At 45.0% G+C, this 21,051-nt stretch overlaps 1 protein-coding gene across 1 annotated transcript in view; it reads right to left on the reverse strand.

Annotated features, from left to right (window-relative positions):
• The window catches only part of LOC311144005 (zinc finger protein 385B-like), a gene marked incomplete at both ends in the record, with an annotated part of 169,574 nt that overhangs the window by 26,025 nt on the left and 122,498 nt on the right, over positions 1–21,051 (reverse strand). The window contains one exon of the mRNA XM_084179918.1: positions 9,673–9,783. Within this exon, the coding sequence (XP_084036044.1) occupies positions 9,673–9,783 (111 nt within the window). The remainder of the gene's footprint in view (positions 1–9,672; positions 9,784–21,051) is intronic.

Below are 21,051 nucleotides of genomic sequence, written 5' to 3' on the forward strand. Positions count from 1 at the left end.
TGAAATATTTGTTCCTCTCTTCCTTTGAAACGGGAAAGGAAATAAGTGGAAGTGGCCATGACTTTAATCCTCTCTGTTTCTCTGTGTTGGAAAAGGAGACTTTCACAGTCAATAACTATCACCCTGTCATGAGCCTCTCACTCCACCGGGTTACCACCTTTATTTTCTTCCACTCTGCTCACCACTCTCTCTACTCAGCCTAACTAGCTCCACCTGTCCCTGCTCTGCTCTGCTCTAATTACTCTGCCAGCTGCGCTGCATTACCCACTACCTCTCCCAGTATTTAAGGCCCTGTCTTTCAGCTCTCCGGTGTCAGATCGTCTGCAAAGCTCACACCCGGAACCTGTTTGCTCGCGCTTCTGGCTCACCCTGGTTTTGTGACCCCGGACCTGCCTGATTTTTGGATACTCTTCTGCCCCAGGAGATCCAGACCTGCTTCTGCCATAACGACTCCTGACTACTCTTCAATCCCGGTAACTCTGACCAGCCTTCTGCCTTGCTACTACGTATCTTGGATTTCCCTTGAACTGTACTGCTGCCTTGTTTCATTCCGCCCTGTTGTGTCTGTGTCTCCCCCCCCCCAGGACTTCTGGACCACCCACCACCGGCTTCATAGGACGCATCGCTGCCACTGGGGGGGGCACAGACCCAGCACATTGGACGGGATCCCTGTTACCCCTGGAGCCTTCATTCACTCCCTACTTCCCTTTTCCCTTAAGTTTTAATAAACTTTCTGGTGTGACGCAATTGTGGTCCTCTGGTCGTCTGTCTGAACCGTGACAGTACGATCTGACCATTATGGACTCAGCGCACACTTTCCCCGACATGGAAACCGATGAGCATGAGCAGCAGTTCCAGCAGCAGCAACAACAACTCGCCATGATCATTCAACTCCTCACCAACCTTACCCCAGCCAGTCTGCCCACCAGCCCTGCCCCCGAGTTACCTGCCCCGGTCATTGCAGCCGCTGCTCCGGAACCCAAGATTGGAAACCCCGAGCGGTTCAACGGCGACTCAACCCAGGTCCGGCCATTCCTGACTAGCTGCCGACTTCAGTTCTCCTTGCAGCCAAGGACCTTCGCCACGGAGGGGGCTAAAGTTGGGTATGCCATCACTCACCTGACGGGCCGAGCTCGACTCTGGGGAACAGCAGAGTTCGAACGTCAAACCCCCGCATGTGCAACCTTCGACCTGTTTGCTGAGGAGATGCTGAAGGTGTTTGACCTGGATTCACCAACCGCAGAGGCGTCTCGTGAACTGTTCAGTATTCGACAAGGCAGACGTACAGTCGCAGACCATTCCATCGACTTCCGAACCCTGGCTAGACGAAGTACTTGGAACACACCATCGTTGGTGGACGCGTTCTTCCATAGTTTGGCTGACTATATCAAGGACGAGTTGGTCTCCCATGAACTGCCTTCCACTCTTGATGAAGCCATCGCACTGACTGTCAGGATCGACAGAAGGATACAGACCCGTCGTCGTGAGAGGGGGCGCCAAGGTCCACCTACTACCGGCATTCGGAGAGATCCGACTGGGCTCCTGTCATCTACTGCCACTCACCCAGGTCAGCTTGATCAGTCTGAGCCTATGGAGATTGGGCGAGCCTCTCTCACTCCTGCAGAGCGCCAGCGCCGCTTCACCTCAAACCTCTGCCTCTATTGTGGAGGTGATGGACATCGTGTGGTAACCTGCCCTTTAAAGGGCCGAAGCTCACCGGGCATAGGGGGAGTCCGGTTGAGTTCTATGACCATCCAGTCCTCCGACCGCAAACCCCTGCTGCAAGTTCACCTCCGCCTCTCTGACTCAACTCACACCCTGGCTGCTCTGGTGGATTCTGGCGCCGAAGCCAACATAATGGACATCAAGCTGGCACGCCAACTGGGACTGGAGAACCTCCGTTTGACACCTCCTATTCCTGCCCGGGCACTGGACGGACACTTACTCGGATCGGTCACTCATGTCACGGCCCCGGTCTCGATGGGTCTGTCCGGAAACCATCAAGAAACTATCCAGTTTCACCTGCTCCCCTCTCCAGGCCAACCCCTCATCCTGGGTTACCCATGGCTCCGCCGGCACAACCCTCAGCTCGACTGGGTGACCGGGGTGATCAGGGAGTGGGGAGAGGACTGCCACCGAACCTGCCTGCTTGCTGCCGCACTACCCCCTCGGCCAGTACCTACTAACTCCGCTCCTGACCTCTCCAATGTCCCAGAATGCTACCATGGTCTCAGAGAGGTGTTTAACAAAGCAAGAGCCACATCTCTGCCCCCTCACCGACCGTACGACTGTGCCATCGACCTCCTCCCTGGAACAGCCCCTCCAAAGGGTCGTCTTTATTCGTTGTCTGCTCCTGAAAGAAAGTCCATGGAGGACTACATCAATGGCTCTCTGTCCGCAGGATTAATCCGTTCATCTTCATCTCCTGCTGGTGCTGGCTTCTTCTTTGTGGGGAAGAAGGACGGATCTCTTCGCCCCTGCATCGACTACAGGGGACTCAACGACATCACAGTGAAAAACCGTTACCCTCTGCCTCTGCTCACCTCTGCTTTTGAGTTGCTCCAGGGAGCCACTGTTTTTACCAAGTTGGATCTCAGAAACGCTTACCACCTAGTGCGGATCCGGGAGGGAGATGAATGGAAAACCGCATTCAATACACCAACAGGCCACTACGAGTATCTGGTTATGCCTTTTGGCCTCACCAATGCTCCTGCTGTGTTCCAGGCTCTAGTGAATGATGTACTGCGGGACATGTTAAACAAGTTTGTCTTCGTTTACCTGGATGACATCTTAATCTACTCCAGAAACCTGTCTGAACACACCCGCCATGTCCAGCAAGTCCTTCATCGTCTTCTGGAGAATTCCCTCTACGCCAAGGCAGAGAAATGTGAGTTTCACGTCAAGACAGTGGCCTTCCTGGGGTACATAGTGGCAGAGGGAAGTATCCAAATGGATCCTGCCAAAGTATCAGCAGTCACTTCATGGCCAGTTCCGGAGAACAGAAAGAAGCTGCAACAGTTTCTGGGGTTTGCTAACTTCTACAGAAAGTTTATCCGGAACTACAGTACCGTTGCTGCCCCTCTCACTGCTCTAACCAGCACCAAGCAACCCTTCACCTGGACCCCAGCAGCCGACAAAGCCTTCAGTACCCTCAAGGTGAGGTTCACCTCCGCTCCCATCCTCCAGATGCCTGATGTGGACCGGCAATTCATTGTGGAGGTGGACGCCTCGGATGTGGGAGTTGGTGCTGTGATTTCTCAGTGGGCTGCGGAGGATAGGAAGCTCCATCCCTGTGCCTTTTTCTCACGTCGGTTGTCCCCCTCTGAGTGCAATTACGACATAGGGAACCGTGAGCTGCTGGCTGTGAAGCTTGCCTTGGAGGAGTGGCGTCACTGGCTGGAGGGGTCCACCATTCCATTTCTCGTTTGGACCGATCATAAGAACTTGGAGTACATCCGCACGGCCAAACGGTTGAACTCCAGGCAGTCCCGCTGGGCCCTGTTCTTCACCAGGTTTAATTTCACTCTGTCATACCGGCCTGGATCACGCAACACCAAGCCAGACGCCCTCTCCCGTCAATTCCAGAAGGATGACACCCCCTCCAAGGACCCTGTGTCGATTCTGCCAAGTCCCTGCATCGTTGCAGCTCTGACCTGGGCTGTTGAGGAACAGGTGCTGGAGGCTCTCCGTAACCAGCCAGGTCCCAGCACTTGCCCAGCTGACCGCCTTTTTGTCCCCGAAGACCTGAGGTCCCAGGTCGTTCAGTGGGGACATGACTCCCGCCTAGCTTGTCACCCTGGCTCCACCCGCACTTACAACCTGCTCGCCCAGAGGTTCTGGTGGCCCTCTCTGAGAAAGGATGTACGGGAATTCGTCCAAGCCTGCCCCATCTGCAACCAACACAAGTCGTCCTGCCAGCCCCCAGCCGGATTGCTGCAGCCCCTGCCTGTGCCCAGACGTCCCTGGTCTCACATCGCCCTTGACTTTGTCACGGGGCTGCCCCCTTCAAGTGGCATGACCGTCATTCTCACCATAGTTGACCGTTTCAGCAAGATGGCACACTTCATTCCCCTCCCCAAGCTCCCAACCGCCAAGGAGACCGCCCAGGTGGTCCTGGAACACGTCTTCCGGATCCACGGACTGCCAAGGGATGTAGTTTCTGACCGTGGTCCACAATTCTCCTCCGCTTTTTGGAAGGAGTTCTGTCACCTGCTGGGAGCCACAGTCAGTCTGACTTCCGGATTCCATCCCCAATCCAATGGGCAGTCAGAGCGGGCTAATCAGGAGCTCGAGAAGGCACTGCGATGCATGACTTCACGCAACCCCCACTCCTGGTCGCAGCAATTGACATGGGTGGAGTACGCACACAATTCTCTGACCTGCTCTGCCATCGGTATGTCCCCTTTCCAATGTGTTTATGGATACCAGCCTCCTCTATTTGCCTGCCAGGAAGAGGAGGTTACTTGCCCATCTGCACTTGCTTTTGCCCGTCGATGTCGCCGCACCTGGTCACAAGCCCGAGCCACACTCCTCAGATCCGTTGCCAGCTACACTACCGGGGCCAACCGTCGGAGAATTCCTGCTCCCACCTACCATGTTGGTCAAAGGGTGTGGTTGTCATCGAAGAACCTGCCACTCAGGGTGGAGTCGCAGAAGCTGGCACCTCGGTTCATTGGCCCATTCCCTATCATAAGAGTGATTAGCCCAACTGCTGTCCGGCTCCAACTGCCTAATTCCCTGAGGGTGCACCCCACTTTCCATGTGTCTAAGATTAAGCCCATCCATGAGAGTCCGCTGGTCCCTGCTGCGCCTTGTCCTCCTCCTCCACGGCTCGTCGATGGTGGTCTGGTTTACACCGTCCGCCGCCTGCTTCGGTCCAGACGGAGGGGTAGGGGTCTCCAGTACCTCATTGACTGGGAGGGCTATGGACCTGAGGAAAGGACCTGGGTGCCAGCTAGTCGGATTGTGGATAGGACTCTCATCACCGCTTTCCACCAACGGCATCCTGATCAACCTGCAATCCGTAGGGGCCGCCCCAGAGGGGTCCCTAACCGTCCTGCCCGCTCGGCTTCCTGTCCTGTGCCTGATCCTGTCTCGGGACCTGTCCCATCTCCCGACCACGGCCCTCCGGCTTCCTCCGAGGATGAGGACGTTCACTCGGACCGTTCGGAGGAGTTCTAGCCCTCCTCCGGCTCCCCTCCTCCCGCCCGGCGTGGTGTTGCTCTTGGGACTTCTGGGGCCGTCCCTTGGGGGGGGGGTTCTGTCATGAGCCTCTCACTCCACCGGGTTACCACCTTTATTTTCTTCCACTCTGCTCACCACTCTCTCTACTCAGCCTAACTAGCTCCACCTGTCCCTGCTCTGCTCTGCTCTAATTACTCTGCCAGCTGCGCTGCATTACCCACTACCTCTCCCAGTATTTAAGGCCCTGTCTTTCAGCTCTCCGGTGTCAGATCGTCTGCAAAGCTCACACCCGGAACCTGTTTGCTCGCGCTTCTGGCTCACCCTGGTTTTGTGACCCCGGACCTGCCTGATTTTTGGATACTCTTCTGCCCCAGGAGATCCAGACCTGCTTCTGCCATAACGACTCCTGACTACTCTTCAATCCCGGTAACTCTGACCAGCCTTCTGCCTTGCTACTACGTATCTTGGATTTCCCTTGAACTGTACTGCTGCCTTGTTTCATTCCGCCCTGTTGTGTCTGTGTCTCCCCCCCCCCAGGACTTCTGGACCACCCACCACCGGCTTCATAGGACGCATCGCTGCCACTGGGGGGGGCACAGACCCAGCACATTGGACGGGATCCCTGTTACCCCTGGAGCCTTCATTCACTCCCTACTTCCCTTTTCCCTTAAGTTTTAATAAACTTTCTGGTGTGACGCAATTGTGGTCCTCTGGTCGTCTGTCTGAACCGTGACACACCCAATTACACCCAGCATGGGACAACAATGGGAGGGAGATGAAGGACACCTTGAGTCCCTCTAACAATGAGATTATCTCTAGCTATTTGTTCCTCAAACATCCAGGAGCTTTCAGTGGTTTAGTGATCGTAATGGAGAGATGGTGCCAACAATTGTTCCTGTTTGGCAACAATCTTGATCAAAGGACACAACAGAAGACAAACAACAAACCCTGGGGATAAAATCCCCAATGCTGAGTCCGAAATGGCACTATATTCCAGTGTACTACTTTTGTCCAGAGCCCTATGGGCCATGGACAAAAGTAATGTACTTTATATGGCATAGGGTGCCATTGGGGATAAACCCTGTGTCTTGTTTCATCGCTTTGAGGAAACCTTTCCTCAATTACTTTTCACAGTGGGACCCCTCTATCAGACTGGGCTCTCTGCCACCCCAATACCATTCATCTCTCATTATAATACCTTAATCAAGGCCAGCCGACAGGGAAACAACATGGCAATACAGGAAGTAATTACCACTTCCCTATGGGGGAGAACAGACCACAACAGACTGGCCACACAGTCGGTAATCTCGGCACCAAGAACAAAATCTCCTGTGTTCTGGACAGTTAGTAGATTATAATGTTTTGTCTGTCATGGGATACTACACAGTAGGCCATGTGTGGTTGTGTCCACCTGTACTATTTGGTCTACAACACTTTTCCTATGGGGTACTACAGAAGCCCTGTTTATACCTGCTGCTAACATGCGTCCTTCGTCCTGATCTTGTGCTGATCTTGCCCGTTTACACTTATAAGATCTGATCACAAACAGTTCACAATACGTATTTTAATCGTCTACACCTGTCTATAAATGTCGGCACAATCAGAATGTGGACAAGATCAGGACAAAGGATGCATGTTAGAACCAGGTATAAACAGGGCTAGACTACAACAGTCTGGCCACACAGTAGGCCACACGGTGGTTGTCTAAACTAAAAATATCCTCCTGCACAGTCAGGTACAACAGAGCACAAACAGTCTGGTCACACAGAAGGCTATGTACGGTCGTGTCTAAACTAAAACTACCCATCTGTACTGTCAGGCACAACAGATATGGGCTATTATAGAGTACAACAGTCTCTCTATAATAGCCCATACTGTGGTCTACCTTGTCTAAAACTATCCACCTGTCCTGTACTAGTCTGGTCTGCACTACAAAACAATCTCAAACCATTTCGTACACAATGCATCGTTGGCTGTGTTTGAACCCCTCTAAGGATTGGCCATTGGTTGATTGGAAGGGGAATACAGACTTTTAAGAACATCTGAGGCACAACTATTATACTACAGCAGTCAATGAAACAAATAATGGGCAGTCAACAGCTTGTAAACAAATATGTCCTATTAGCTTGCCTCAAAGGATACAAAGCACATACGGTACATTATTATTATTATTATTTATTTATTTATTATTCAAAATCTCAGAGATATTTATATACAGTATGTCTGACTTAATTAGACTGAAGATATGCCTTCACTTATGTTTAAAGGGATAGTTCACCCAAATTACAACATGGCACATTGGTTTCCTTACCCTGTAAGAAGTACAGTGGGGAAAAAAAGTATTTAGTCAGCCACCAATTGTCCAAGTTCTCCCACTTAAAAAGATGAGAGAGGCCTGTAATTTTCATCATAGGTACACGTCAACTATGACAGACAAAATGAGAAACAAAAATCCAGAAAATCACATTGTAGGATTTTTTATGAATTTATTTGCAAATTATGGTGGAAAATAAGTATTTGGTCAATAACTAAAGTTTCTCAATACTTTGTTATATACCCTTTGTTGGCAATGACACAGGTCAAACGTTTTCTGTAAGTCTTCACAAGGTTTTCACACACTGTTGCTGGTATTTTGGCCCATTCCTCCATGCAGATCTTCTCTAGAGCAGTGATGTTTTGGGGCTGTCGCTGGGCAACACGGACTTTCAACTCCCTCCAAATATTTTCTATGGGGTTGAGATCTGGAGACTGGCTAGGCCACTCCAGGACCTTGAAATGCTTCTTACGAAGCCACTCCTTCGTTGCCCGGGTGGTGTGTTTGGGATCATTGTCATGCTGAAAGACCCAGCCACGTTTCATCTTCAATGCCCTTGCTGATAGAAGGAGGTTTTCACTCAAAATCTCACGATACATGGCCCCATTCATTCTTTCCTTTACACGGATCAGTCGTCCTGGTCCCTTTGCAGAAAAACAGCCCCAAAGCATGATCTCTCCACCCCCATGCTTCACAGTAGGTATGATGTTCTTTGGATGCAACTCAGCATTCTTTGTCCTCCAAACACGACGAGTTGAGTTTTTACCAAAAAGTTCTATTTTGGTTTCATCTGACCATATGACATTCTCCCAATCCTCTTCTGGATCATCCAAATGCACTCTAGCAAACTTCAGACGGGCCTGGACATGTACTGGCTTAAGCAAGGGGACACGTCTGGCACTGCAGGATTTGAGTCCCTGGCGGCGTAGTGTGTTACTGATGGTAGGCTTTGTTACTTTGGTCCCAGGTCTCTGCAGGTCATTCACTAGGTCCACCCGTGTGGTTCTGGGATTTTTGCTCACCGTTCTTGTGATCATTTTGACCCCACGGGGTGAGATCTTGCGTGGAGCCCCAGATCGAGGGAGATTATCAGTGGTCTTGTATGTCTTCCATTTCCTAATAATTGCTCCCACAGTTGATTTCTTCAAACCAAGCTGCTTACCTATTGCAGATTCAGTCTTCCCAGCCTGGTGCAGGTCTACAATTTTGTTTCTGGTGTCCTTTGACAGCTCTTTGGTCTTGGCCATAGTGGAGTTTGGAGTGTGACTGTTTGAGGTTGTGGACAGGTGTCTTTTATACTGATAACAAGTTCAAACAGGTGCCATTAATACAGGTAACGAGTGGAGGACAGAGGAGCCTCTTAAAGAAGAAGTTACAGGTCTGTGAGAGCCAGAAATCTTGCTTGTTTGTAGGTGACCAAATACTTATTTTCCACCATAATATGCAAATAAATTCATAAAAAATCCTACAATGTGATTTTCTGGATTTATTTTCCTCATTTTGTCTGTCATAGTTGACGTGTACCTATGATGAAAATTACAGGCCTCTCTCATCTTTTTAAGTGGGAGAACTTGCACAATTGGTGGCTGACTAAATACTTTTTTTCCCCACTGTATATTGACAAGGTATGACAACAATCCTTTCTAATGTTTTAGCAATGGTGGCACAAATCCTATTCAAGTTATGTTACCGATATTAGCACTTTTCACGCATCATGTTCAAATCATCTATAAGTTACTTTATTGAGCTTCACAATGAATTTTAGATACTTTCGGATGATGTGGACATGATGCGCAAAAAATGCTATTATCGGTACCATGACTTGAATGGGATTTGCCAGGGAAACTAAACAAAGAATGGATTGCTGTCATGCCATAGACTGCTTACAGGGTAAGGAAACCAATGTGTCATCTTGCAATTTGGGTGAACTATCCCTTTAAGTAAGACGTTTCTTTCATGGGGTTGATCCTGTTTTAATGTAATATTTCATCTAAATGCTTTTTACTACTACTGTATACTGTATGAATAATTTTCTCTGAACTTTCTCTTGAATGTAGTATTCAGTAACATCATTTTCCTACAAGAAATACATACAAACAAACAATGACGTACTGTACATATTCACACGTTACCACACTGTCTCTCTTCCAGAGGGTGTCTTGTTCTGTACTTACATCTGAGTTGAAGCGTAGTTGACAGATGTTACAGGAAATCACTTGTTTTTTCTTCGGAGGGATGGGGACCCCAAATGTGTGGTTTATTACAGCTTTCTGCACGGGATCCATCTGGAAGACAAGAAGACAGGAGAGCAAATTTTAAGTGTTGCACCGGCACTGGAGAGATAGAGAGAGGGGGCGGAGAGAGAGCGAGTGAGAGAGAGAGAGAATAGAGAGGGGGTGGAGAGAGAGAGAGAGAGAGAGAGAGAGAGAGAGAGAGAGAGAGAGAGAGAGAGAGAGAGAGAGAGAGAGAGAAAGAGAGAGAGAGAGAGAGAGAGAGAGAGAGAGAGAGAGAGAGAGAGAGAGAGAGAGAAGAATGTGTAGATAGTGAACACCTTGAAGGAGGACAGGACAGATGGTAGCCTGGTAGTGTTCACTACCCAGTGATGCTCATCTACAGAGAAAGGTGGTAAAGACATACTAGATACTCAGACTGGTAAAAGAACAAAGGGTAACACTTTACTTAAAGCCTGCAGGTATAATTAATTATGATGAACAAAGAAACTTTGAGGACAAAGCACATGTAAATAACTACTGATGAACCATACCACATTTTTTACTTCAATACTGATACCAGGTTTAGTATCAAAATACTCAATACAGAAACGATACTCGATACCAAAAGGATACCACTGCAAAAAAAAAAAAAAAAAAAAACGTACTAGCTAAAGTCACAGAATAACCACTGGGCTTTATTTTTTTAAACATTAAACAATATGTTGATAACTGGTAGAAAAAATGCAATAACAAATAGAATATATTCTATTCTATATTCAATTTCTTGTAAAAAATAAGACAACATATTAAATAACAGATGAATTCCTTAAATGTTCCTTTAATGCACAACCACATCTGAGACTCAGAGCAGACAAAATAATTTTACAATTACATCTAAACTGTTTTAAAATGTAATTTGATACATATAGTGCCTTGCAAAAGTATTCATCCCCCTTGGCGTTTTTCCTATTTTGCTGCATTACAACCTGTAGTTTAAATGGATTTTTATTTGGATTTCATGTAATGGACATACACAAAATAGTCAAAATTGGTGAAGTGAAATGAAAAAAATAACTTGTTTCAAAATTTTTGGTGTTCGCCAAAAGGCATGTGGGAGACTCCCCAAATATATGGAAGAAGGTACTCTGGTCAGATGAGACTAAAATTGATCTTTTTGGCCATCAAGGAAAACGCTATGTCTGGTGCAAACCCAACACCTCTCATCACCCAGAGAACACCATCCCCACAGTGAAGCATGGTGGTGGCAGCATCATGCTATGGGGATGTTTTTCATCGGCAGGGACTTGGAAACTGGTCAGAATTGAAGGACTGATGGATGGTGCTAAATACAGGGAAATTCTTGAAGGAAACCTGTTTCACTCTTCCAGAGATTTGAGACTGGGACGGAGTTTCACCTTCCAGCAGGACAATGACCCTAAGCATACTGCTAAAGCAACACTTGAGTGGTTTAAGGGGAAACATTTAAATGTCTTGGAATGGCCTAGTCAAAGCCCAGACCTCAATCCAATTGAGAATCTGTGGTGTGACTTAAAGATTGCTATACACCAGCGGAACCCATCCACCTTGAAGGAGCTGGAGCAGTTTTGCCTTGAAGAATGGGCAAAGATCCCAGTGGCTAGATGTGCCAAGCTTATAGAGACATACCCCAAAAGACTTGCAGCTGTAATTGCTGCAAAATGTGGGTCTACATAGTATTGCCTTTGGGGGGGTGAATAGTTATGCACGCTCAAGTTTTCTGTTTTTTTTGTCTTATTTCTTGTTTGTTTCACCCCAAAAAATATTTTGCATCTTCAAAGTGGTAGGCATGTTGTGTAAATCAAATGATACAACCCCCCCAAAAATCCATTTTAATTCCAGGTTGTAAGGCAACAAAATAGGAAAAATGCCAAGGGGGGTGAATACTTTCGCAAGCCACTGTATCAGGGTACATTTTCTCATTTATGGCCAAAACAACATGAAAACACATTGAAGCTAATTTCTGAAGCTGCTGTATTGCATAGTCTACAAGCCATAAAAATACAATGGAATTTGCACAGCATACTACGATTCCCAGAGAGCATTCCACTTCCCAGGGTGAAATGCTCCACCCAGGGCTGCTGGCTGGCTAGTTGCTACTGGCTACTGCTAGCAAGCCCAGACAAACGCAAAGTAGCCTAAATATATTGCTGTCAAGTTATGAGTGTAATCATATTTTAATGCTCACATGAATGTCATGCTGAATACAGTGAGGGAAAAAAGTTTTTGATCCCCTGCTGATTTTGTACGTTTGCCCACTGACAAAGACATGATCGGTCTATAATTTTAATGGTAGGTTTATTTGAACAGTGAGAGACAGAATGACAACAAAAAAATCCTGAAAAACGCATGTCAAAAATGTTATAAATTGATTTGCATTTTAATGAGGGAAATAAGTATTTGACCCCTCTCAATCAGAAAGATTTCTGGCTCCAAGGTGTCTTTTATACAGGTAACGAGCTGAGATTAGGAGCACACTCTTAAAGGGAGTGCTCCTAATCTCAGCTTGTTACCTGTATAAAAGACACCTGTCCACAGAAGCAATCAATCAATCAGATTCCAAACTCTCCACCATGGCCAAGACCAAAGAGCTCTCCAAGGATGTCAGGGACAAGATTGTAGACCTACACAAGGCTGGAATGGGCTACAAGACCATCGCCAAGCAGCTTCGTGAGAAGGTGACAACAGTTGGTGCGATTATTCGCAAATGGAAGAAACACAAAAGAACTGTCAATCTCCTTCGGCCTGGGGCTCCATGCAAGATCTCACCTCGTGGAGTTGCAATGATCATGACAACGGTGAGGAATCAGCCCAGAACTACACAGGAGGATCTTGTCAATGATCTCAAGGCAGCTGGGACCATAGTCACCAAGAAAACAATTGGTAACACACTATGCCGTGAAGGACTGAAATCCTGCAGCCCCCCCTGCTCAAGAAAGCACATATACAGGCCCGTCTGAAGTTTGCCAAAGAACATCTGAATGATACAGAGGAGAACTGGGTGAAAGTGTTGTGGTCAGATGAGACCAAAATCGAGCACTTTGCCATCAACTCAACTCGCCGTGTTTGGAGGACGAGGAATGCTGCCTATGACCCCAAGAACACCATCCCCACCGTCAAACATGGAGGTGGGAGCATTATGCTTTGGGGGTGTTTTTCTGCTAAGGGGACAGGACAACTTCACCGCATCAAAAGGACGATGGACGGGGCCATGTACCGTCAAATCTTGGGTGAGAACCTCCTTCCCTCAGCCAGGGCATTGAAAATGGGTTGTGGATGGGTATTCCAGCATGACAATGACCCAAAACACACGGCCAAGGCAACAAAGGAGTGGCTCAAGAAGAAGCACATTAAGGTCCTGGAGTGGCCTAGCCAGTCTCCAGACCTTAATCCCATAGAAAATCTGTGGAGGGAGCTGAAGATTCGAGTGCCAAATGTCAGCCTCGAAACCTTAATGACTTGGAGAAGATCTGCAAAGAGGAGTGGGACAAAAGCCCTCCTGAGATGTGTGCAAACCTGGTGGCCAACTACAAGAAACGTCTGACCTCTGTGATTGCCAACAAGGGTTTTGCCACCAAGTACTAAGTCATGTTTTGCAGAGGGGTTAAATACTTATTTCCCTCATTAAAATGCAAATCAATTTATAACATTTTTGACATGCATTTTTATGGATATTGTTGTTGTTATTCTGTCTCTCACTGTTAAAATAAACCTACCATTAAAATTATAGACTGATCATGTCTTTGTCAGTGGGCAAACGTACAAAATCAGCATGGGATCAAATACTGTTTTCCCTCACTGTAGATAGAAAGATGTGTGTCATGTATGCTAGAATGGAGGTTTATAAACGACAGCTGCATATGCATATTAGCCAATACATATGGAATTGCCTATACATATAGCATACCTTGCAATACAATATTTTCTAAAAACAGTTATACAATGTGCTCTGTAATAAGATAACCAGAGTTTGATTTCTAAACCAGATGAGTTCTAAAATTGCAGCTACCCAATACCATGGTGGGCATGCATAATGTTGGATGCATTGGAATATATGGTATGAAAAATGATAAAGAGCCTGTATGATTATTGAAAAAGCAGTTGGGAAATGAATGTTTGAGGTTCAAATACTAAATGTTCAGTGAATGTAAGTATATTTAGGTGGTTTACATGATTAACTTTCCTACTAACCTTATAAAAGTTAACAGTGCCAAAATCTTGCTATCCATTAATTATTATACGAACTATGACTGTGTGAGACATGTTTTCCATAATGTAGGTTTAATGCGTATACATCTGAACAATGAACACCATCACAAATAGTGTTTCACCATTTATTGAGTACGGAGACAAATAACAATGATGTCTCAGGCAGTATTTTAAGTATCTAAATATAGTGTAACCTACCAATCAATGTATATCATGTGCCGTGGAGGGCACAATCTTACAATGTTGCAGTCTAGAAATATCTATGCCAAAAGCCTGGGCTACTGATGGAGACTGTAGAACTCTCATCAAGGCATGCTTCAGTATTCCCCCTTCTCTCTAGGAGCATTTGTGTGACCAGGGCTAGTAGGCGTATAAAGGATCCCACCCTGGTCACCAATATAGCTGGCCGAAATAGAGAGAGACAAGTGCCTTAGCAGAATGCAATCTAATTATTGTGTGGTCCAGAGATGAGAACTCTACCATCTATGGCAAAAGCCTGGGCTCCTGACGGGGACAATAGAATTATCCCCACTGCATGTTACAATAGTAAACTAATCTGTTTGTTAGCTGTTAAACTGATCCTACATTGAATTTTGTCTTTGAGATGGTCAAACAAGCACGTGTGTCTTGAGTGGGTGTTGTTCAACTATAAAATGCACTAGACTGTGTAAGACAAAATCCCCAAACAAAAGACAACAGGCAAATTTGTATGTGGTCCCAATGTCTAAATAGCGACGGCAGGGCTAGTTCAAACTGCAGTAGGATGATTCTCCTCACAGGTGAGTGAATCAGTCCATGCTTGGTGAATAGCACTTGGTTGATCTCTAGGAGCAGGACACAGGAGAGATGAATAGATCATGTGAGACAGAAGTGAGAGATAAAATAAATCATCACAGCAAAGTACAATAGTTTGTACAGTAGTTCAGTAGTTTGTGAGCTAGAAAATGAACATTCTGACAGTCTGAGGCAGGCTGCTCCGCAATCATCCTACTATTGACAGGAATGTGACATTTCTTATTTGTTAGTATGAATTAAATTAGTGGGTCCTGGCTTGATGACTGTTTTAGATTTTGTACTTGTCCTATAGATTTTTGTAGCCTTAAATTATTACTTGGAATAAACTGATAGCTAAAACACTCCTTGTCCCAGAATGACATTCTAGCTAGTGATAAAGCTATCTGCTCCTGCTTGTTACCAATAGATCTACATGTTGTTACTAGCTAGCTAACTAGCAAGCTAGCTACATTACTAAGGTTTTTGTGTTCTAAATTGGGAGTAATTTTACAGCTTGCATTGATGGTATCACGTTTCTATAACTAAATAGTTAGATAGATTACAAATAAATAAAAAATACTTTACCTGATAGCAGCTGTCTACTACCTGAGGCATGGATAATGTGATTGGCAGACATGATCAGCAGAGATAGTACCATGGATAGTACAGAAGGTTTGATTGGTTTACAGTTTAGTACTCGGCGGCGTTTGCCTGTCCAGCTAGCGAACATAAAAGTAAGTATTTTGACAAAAAACTCAAGAAATTGACATTGCCAAGAAACAGAAATGTGTTCAGAATAAATAAATATACAAAATATGTAAAAAACAGCTCCTCCCTCGATAGAGATTGATCATTTCGAAAACTAAAGCAGATAGCTTGCTATTGCCCACCACTTAATTCCCATAGTTTGCTTCTGCAGACAGTTTTGTCAACAAGCTGTGGGCATGGAGGTATGATGTTTTCATTTAAAACCATGCTGTCTGCATTTTCTCTCTCTTCTAGCTTGCTTCTCATAGCTTGCTTTGCAGCCTGGCTAGATATGGACCCCTTGAGAAGATTCAGACAAATTACTAGACAGACTCGATCCTCTCAATCCGTATATGACGTCAGACACATTTGGCAGAAGTACCGAAAGTAACAAAAATTATACTACCAAACCGTTTTTCATGTTCTAGTATCAATAACTCCAGGAACATGTAAATGGAAGATTAGAGACCTCCATTGATTTGTACTGTTTCTGCTTGTGCTGTCAAGAGCTTTATATTTTAATTGCACACATTGACACTGAAAGAAAAACTACTTAGACCTACTTTGCAAATGAACCTTCTGTTAGTAAGTGGATTGTCTCTAGATGTGTTAAAATACCCTTTAAAACGGCTTTTCACACTGCAGGTACTGAGCACAGGGCCATCCTTAACCCCGGGTTAAAACTAGCCTGGGGCTAGCTTACCCTCTTTTCACTCAAGTATTCATTAACACTGGGCTGTGTGAACGTGACTATTATAATAAGAAATGAGTGTTTCTACACAGCTTCTTTCTCTGTAGCTCAGAGAACACCAGGTAGGAACACATGGAATACTTGATAATGTCACAAGGGTTTTGATAAGGCTTTTGACCACCAAGACATTCCTAGAGTATTATATTATTTTTTTGTGTCTTGTCCCATTACTGCAACTCCCTTACGGACTCAGGAGAGGCGAAGGTTGAGAGCCATGCGTCCCCTGAAATACAACCCTGCACTGCTGCTTGTGTTGGATGAAACCCTGGCCATCTGGCAGCTGAAGTCAGCTTGCAGGTGCCCGGCCCACCACAAGGAGTCGCTAGAGCTTGATGGGACAAGGAAATCCCAACTGTCAAACCCTGTGACACAGCCTGGGATTGAACCCGGGGCTGTAGTGACACCTCAAGCACTGCGATGCAGTGCCTTAGACCGCTGCGCCACACGGGAGGCCCTCCTAGAGTAGTCTTTAATGGTATTCATTCATATTTCATTATAACTGCTGCTCTCAGACAAACATGCAACAGTACATCGCAAATAACAACAAGCTACTGACATTTCAACATGAGCCTGATACCCACTACCACATCACGGGGAGACTGAACATATTAGGCCACATTACATATAGTGCATTCGGAAAGTATTCAGACCCCTTCCCCTTTTCCACATTTTGTTATGTTACAGCCTTATTCTAAAATTGATTAAATAAAAAAGAATCCTCATCAATCTACACAAAATACCCTGAAAACAGGTTTTTAGAAATGTTTGCAAATGTATTAAAAATAAAAAACAGAAATTATTTACATAAGTATTCAGACCCTTTGCTATGAGACTCTAAATTGAGCTCAGGTGCATCCTGTTTCCATTGATCATCCTTGAGATTTTCTACAACTTGATTGGAGTCCACCTGTGGTAAATTCAATTGATTGGACATGATTGGGAAAGGCACACACCTGTCTATATAAGGTCCCAACGTTGACAGTGCATGTCAGAGCAAAAACCAAGCCATGAGGTCGAAGGAATTGTCCGTAGAGCTCTGAGACAGGATTGTGTCGAGGCACAGATCTGGGTCCCCAAGAACACAGTGGCCTCCATCATTCTTAAATGGAAGAAGTTTGGAACCACCAATACTCTTCCTAGAGCTGGCTGCCCGGCCAAACTGAGCAATCGGGGGAGAAGGGCCTTGGTCAAGAAGGTGACCAAGAACCCGATGGTCAATCTGACAGAGCTCCAGAGTTCCTCTGTGGAGATGGGAGAACCTTCCAGAAGGACAACCATCTCTGCCACACTTTATGGTAGAGTGTCCAGACGGAAGCCAATCCTCAGTAAAAGGCACATGACAGCCCACTTGGAGTATTTCAAAAGGTACCTAAAGGACTCTCAGACCATGAGAAACAAGCTTCTCTGGTCTGATGAAACCAACATTGAACTCTTTGGCCTGAATGCCAAGCGTCACATCTTGAGGAAACCTGGCAGCATCCCTACGGTGAAGCATGGTGGTGGCAGCATCATGCTGTGGGGATACTCAGGACCTCAGACTGGGGCGAAGGTTCACCTTCCAACAGGACAATGACCCTAAACACACAGTCAAGACAACGCAGGAGTGGCTTCGGGACAAGTACCTGAATGTCCTTGAGTGGCCTAGCCAGAGCCCGGACTTGAACCCGATCGAACATCTCTGGTGAGACCTGAAAATAGCTGTGCAGTGACGTTCCCCATCCAACCTGACAGAGCTTGAGAGGATCAGCAGAGAAGAATGGGAGAAACTCCCCAAATACAGGTGTGCCAAGCTTGTAGCGTCATACCCAAGACGACTCAAGGCTGAAATCGCTGCCAAAGGTGCTTCAACAAAGTACAGAGTAAATGGTCTGAATACTTATGTAAATGTGATATTTCCTATATCTTTTTTTTTGTTGCTAATTTTTCTTTAAAAAAACTGTTTTTGCTTTGTCATTATGGGGTATTGTGTGTAGATTGAACAAAAACAATTTAATCAATTTTAGAATAAGGCTGTAACGTAACAAAATGTGGAAAAAGTCAAGGGGTCTGAATACTTTCCGAATGCACTCTATTTTATGCTCTCTCTCCTACCTCTTGCCAGCTCACATAGAATAATATTACATCTGGATTCGACAGAAGAGAGAACAGATACAAAAATCTGTCGAGATGCAAGTCGTTCTTGGCCAGAGTGTCAGTTATTCTACCATTCTATCTATGCATTAGTTATTCTATCCCATTAGAGACATGAAAAAGACATGAGCCAGGTAGGGGCTAAATCCATTATATAGTGGAAAAAAGAGAGAGAGAGAGAGAGAGAGAGAGAGAGAGCATGTTCCATGTAATAATAAGCCATTAAGCAGACGCTTTTATCCAAAGCGACTTACAGTCATGCGTGCATACATTATTATTTTTTTTTTTGTGTGTATGGGTGGTCCCGGGGATCGAACCCACTACCTTGGCGTTACAAGCGCCATGCTCTACCAGCTGAGCTACAGAGGACCACAACATGTGCTTCCGTAAAGATGCACGAAAGGTCTGAGCTATATGCACCCTGTTCTCTCTCCAGCACATTGCATACAGAGTTTGGGCGGAATATCAGCTGTCGCCAGTGTTGTACAGTACTTAAGTAAAAATACTTTAAAGTACTACTTAACTTGTTTTTTGGGGTATCTGTATTTTACTTTACAATTTATATTTTTGACAACTTTTCCTTCACTACATTCCTAAAGAAAATAATCTACTTTTTACTCCATACATTTTCCCTGACACCCAAAAGTACTCGTTACATTTTCAATGCTTAGCAGGACAGGAAAATGGTCCAATTCACACACTTATCAAGAGAACATCCCTGGTCATCTCTACTGCCTCTGATCTGACGGACTCACTAAACACAAACGTTTCATTTGTAAATGATGTCTGAGTGTTGGAGTGTGCCCATGGGTATCCGTAAATTAAAAAAACAAGAAAATGGTGCCGTCTGGTTTGCTTAATATAAGGAATTTTGATACTTAAGTATATTTTAGCAATTACATTTACTTTTGATACTTAAGTATATTTAAAACCAAATACTTTTAGACTTTCACTCAAGTAGTATTTTACTGGTTGACTTTCACTTATACTTGAGTCATTTTCTATTAAGATATCTTTACTTTTACTTAAGTATGACAATTGCGTACTTTTTCCACCACTGCCTGTCGCACAGCGAGAGACTCTATGCTCCTCTAACAGTGGTTGATGCGTGAAGTGAAATAAGTGTTCTTATAAGCCCAGACATTTCTATATACAATCCTGTGTGTAAGTAGAGTTTTGATGGTTGCCACTGAAAAGAGGAGGATCCCAACTGCTACTATATTTATTGCTCAGCTGCTCAGGTATAAAACCGGAGTAGCCTACCAGGCATGATTTCAACTGCGGGAAAGTGGCCTCCATTAGCTATTGGAGTGCATAAGGAAGGCATGTCTTTTTCCCCTGCTCCTGTTCCTACCCATTTGATCAGGGCCGTTCTAAATCGAAACACATTTTACATATTAGTAAAGACAAGATTAAATTGAGAATAGTCTGATGGGTGAAAATATGATCACTTGATGAGAGAACAGCCTGAGGCAGGTAGCCTGAGGCAAGGAACAGAGCACAAGATTTTATTGTAACATTTTCAAATATATTTTTTGATTTTGAAGACATTCTAAGGTTTGTATCATTCACAACTAAATTAGTCAAATAACTCTAAATCTAGCGTATAGGACCTGTTTCAAATGATCACTTTTACACTCAACACAGCCACTTCATATGCACACTCGCTCCGGAATGGGAAAAATATTATTTATATTTTATTCAGCTAGCTAATATAATTATAACATAAAATAATGGCACAGACTTATAAGCATATTTTGTCTGCTAAATGAACTAGCCTATAGCCTATGGCATGGCGCATAGCCAGATAACATACATTAGGCAGACTCATATTCGGTTAATCTTAAATATATTTTCTTCATATCATAATGTTTCTTTAGACATGCCTAAAATAAATTATGGATTTATTGTGATGGTGTACGGATGTATTATACTTTTTTAAGTGTAGATGTTCCAAAGGCACACATCAGCTGCTTGTATACGTGGAGGCCTGGAGATGCTAAACATCTTTGTGTTAATTAACTGTCAATTTTTTATGATTATTTTTTATTTTTTATTTAGCAGACGCTTTTATCCACAGCGACTTACAGGAGCAATTAGGGTTAAGTGTCTTGCTCAAGGGCACATCGACAGATTTTTCACCTAGTCGGCTCGGGGATTAGAACCAGCGACCTTTCGGTTACTGACACAACGCTCTTAACCACTAAGCTACCTGCCTGCCCTAATCATTCTGCCAGCCTCAATTGCCATGAGACTGGCAGTAATTTGCTTGACAATAACTGTCTGACAAAATGTCATGACTCCCACTGCCCTAATCACACCACAGCACAACACCACACCACAACAACACAACACAACCCTCGAAAAGTGACTTTATCTGTCATTCAGTGACTGATAATTACATTCCAGTGATAAGCAGGCAGAGAGAGCTGCAGGGGTAAAGGAAGGCTGGCAGGAAGGCAGGGCCAGAGCCAGGCTGTTCAGATTGGCTGTCACTGTCCAATGAATTTAAATTACACCTTGTTGTCATCCCTTGTTCACCACATCAACGCAAATAATACAAAATCACTTCTGGTAAACAAATAGCAAACAAATAAACCTCACAACCATAGCTGCTGGAAGTAGGAACAATCCTGAAAAATCAGAATAATTTGTTTAAATTAATAAACAAACGAAAAAGCGGACCAATATAG

The sequence above is a fragment of the Coregonus lavaretus genome (genome assembly GCF_964263955.1).
Source record: "Coregonus lavaretus genome assembly, chromosome: 16".
Taxonomy (NCBI): Eukaryota; Metazoa; Chordata; class Actinopteri; order Salmoniformes; family Salmonidae; genus Coregonus; species Coregonus lavaretus.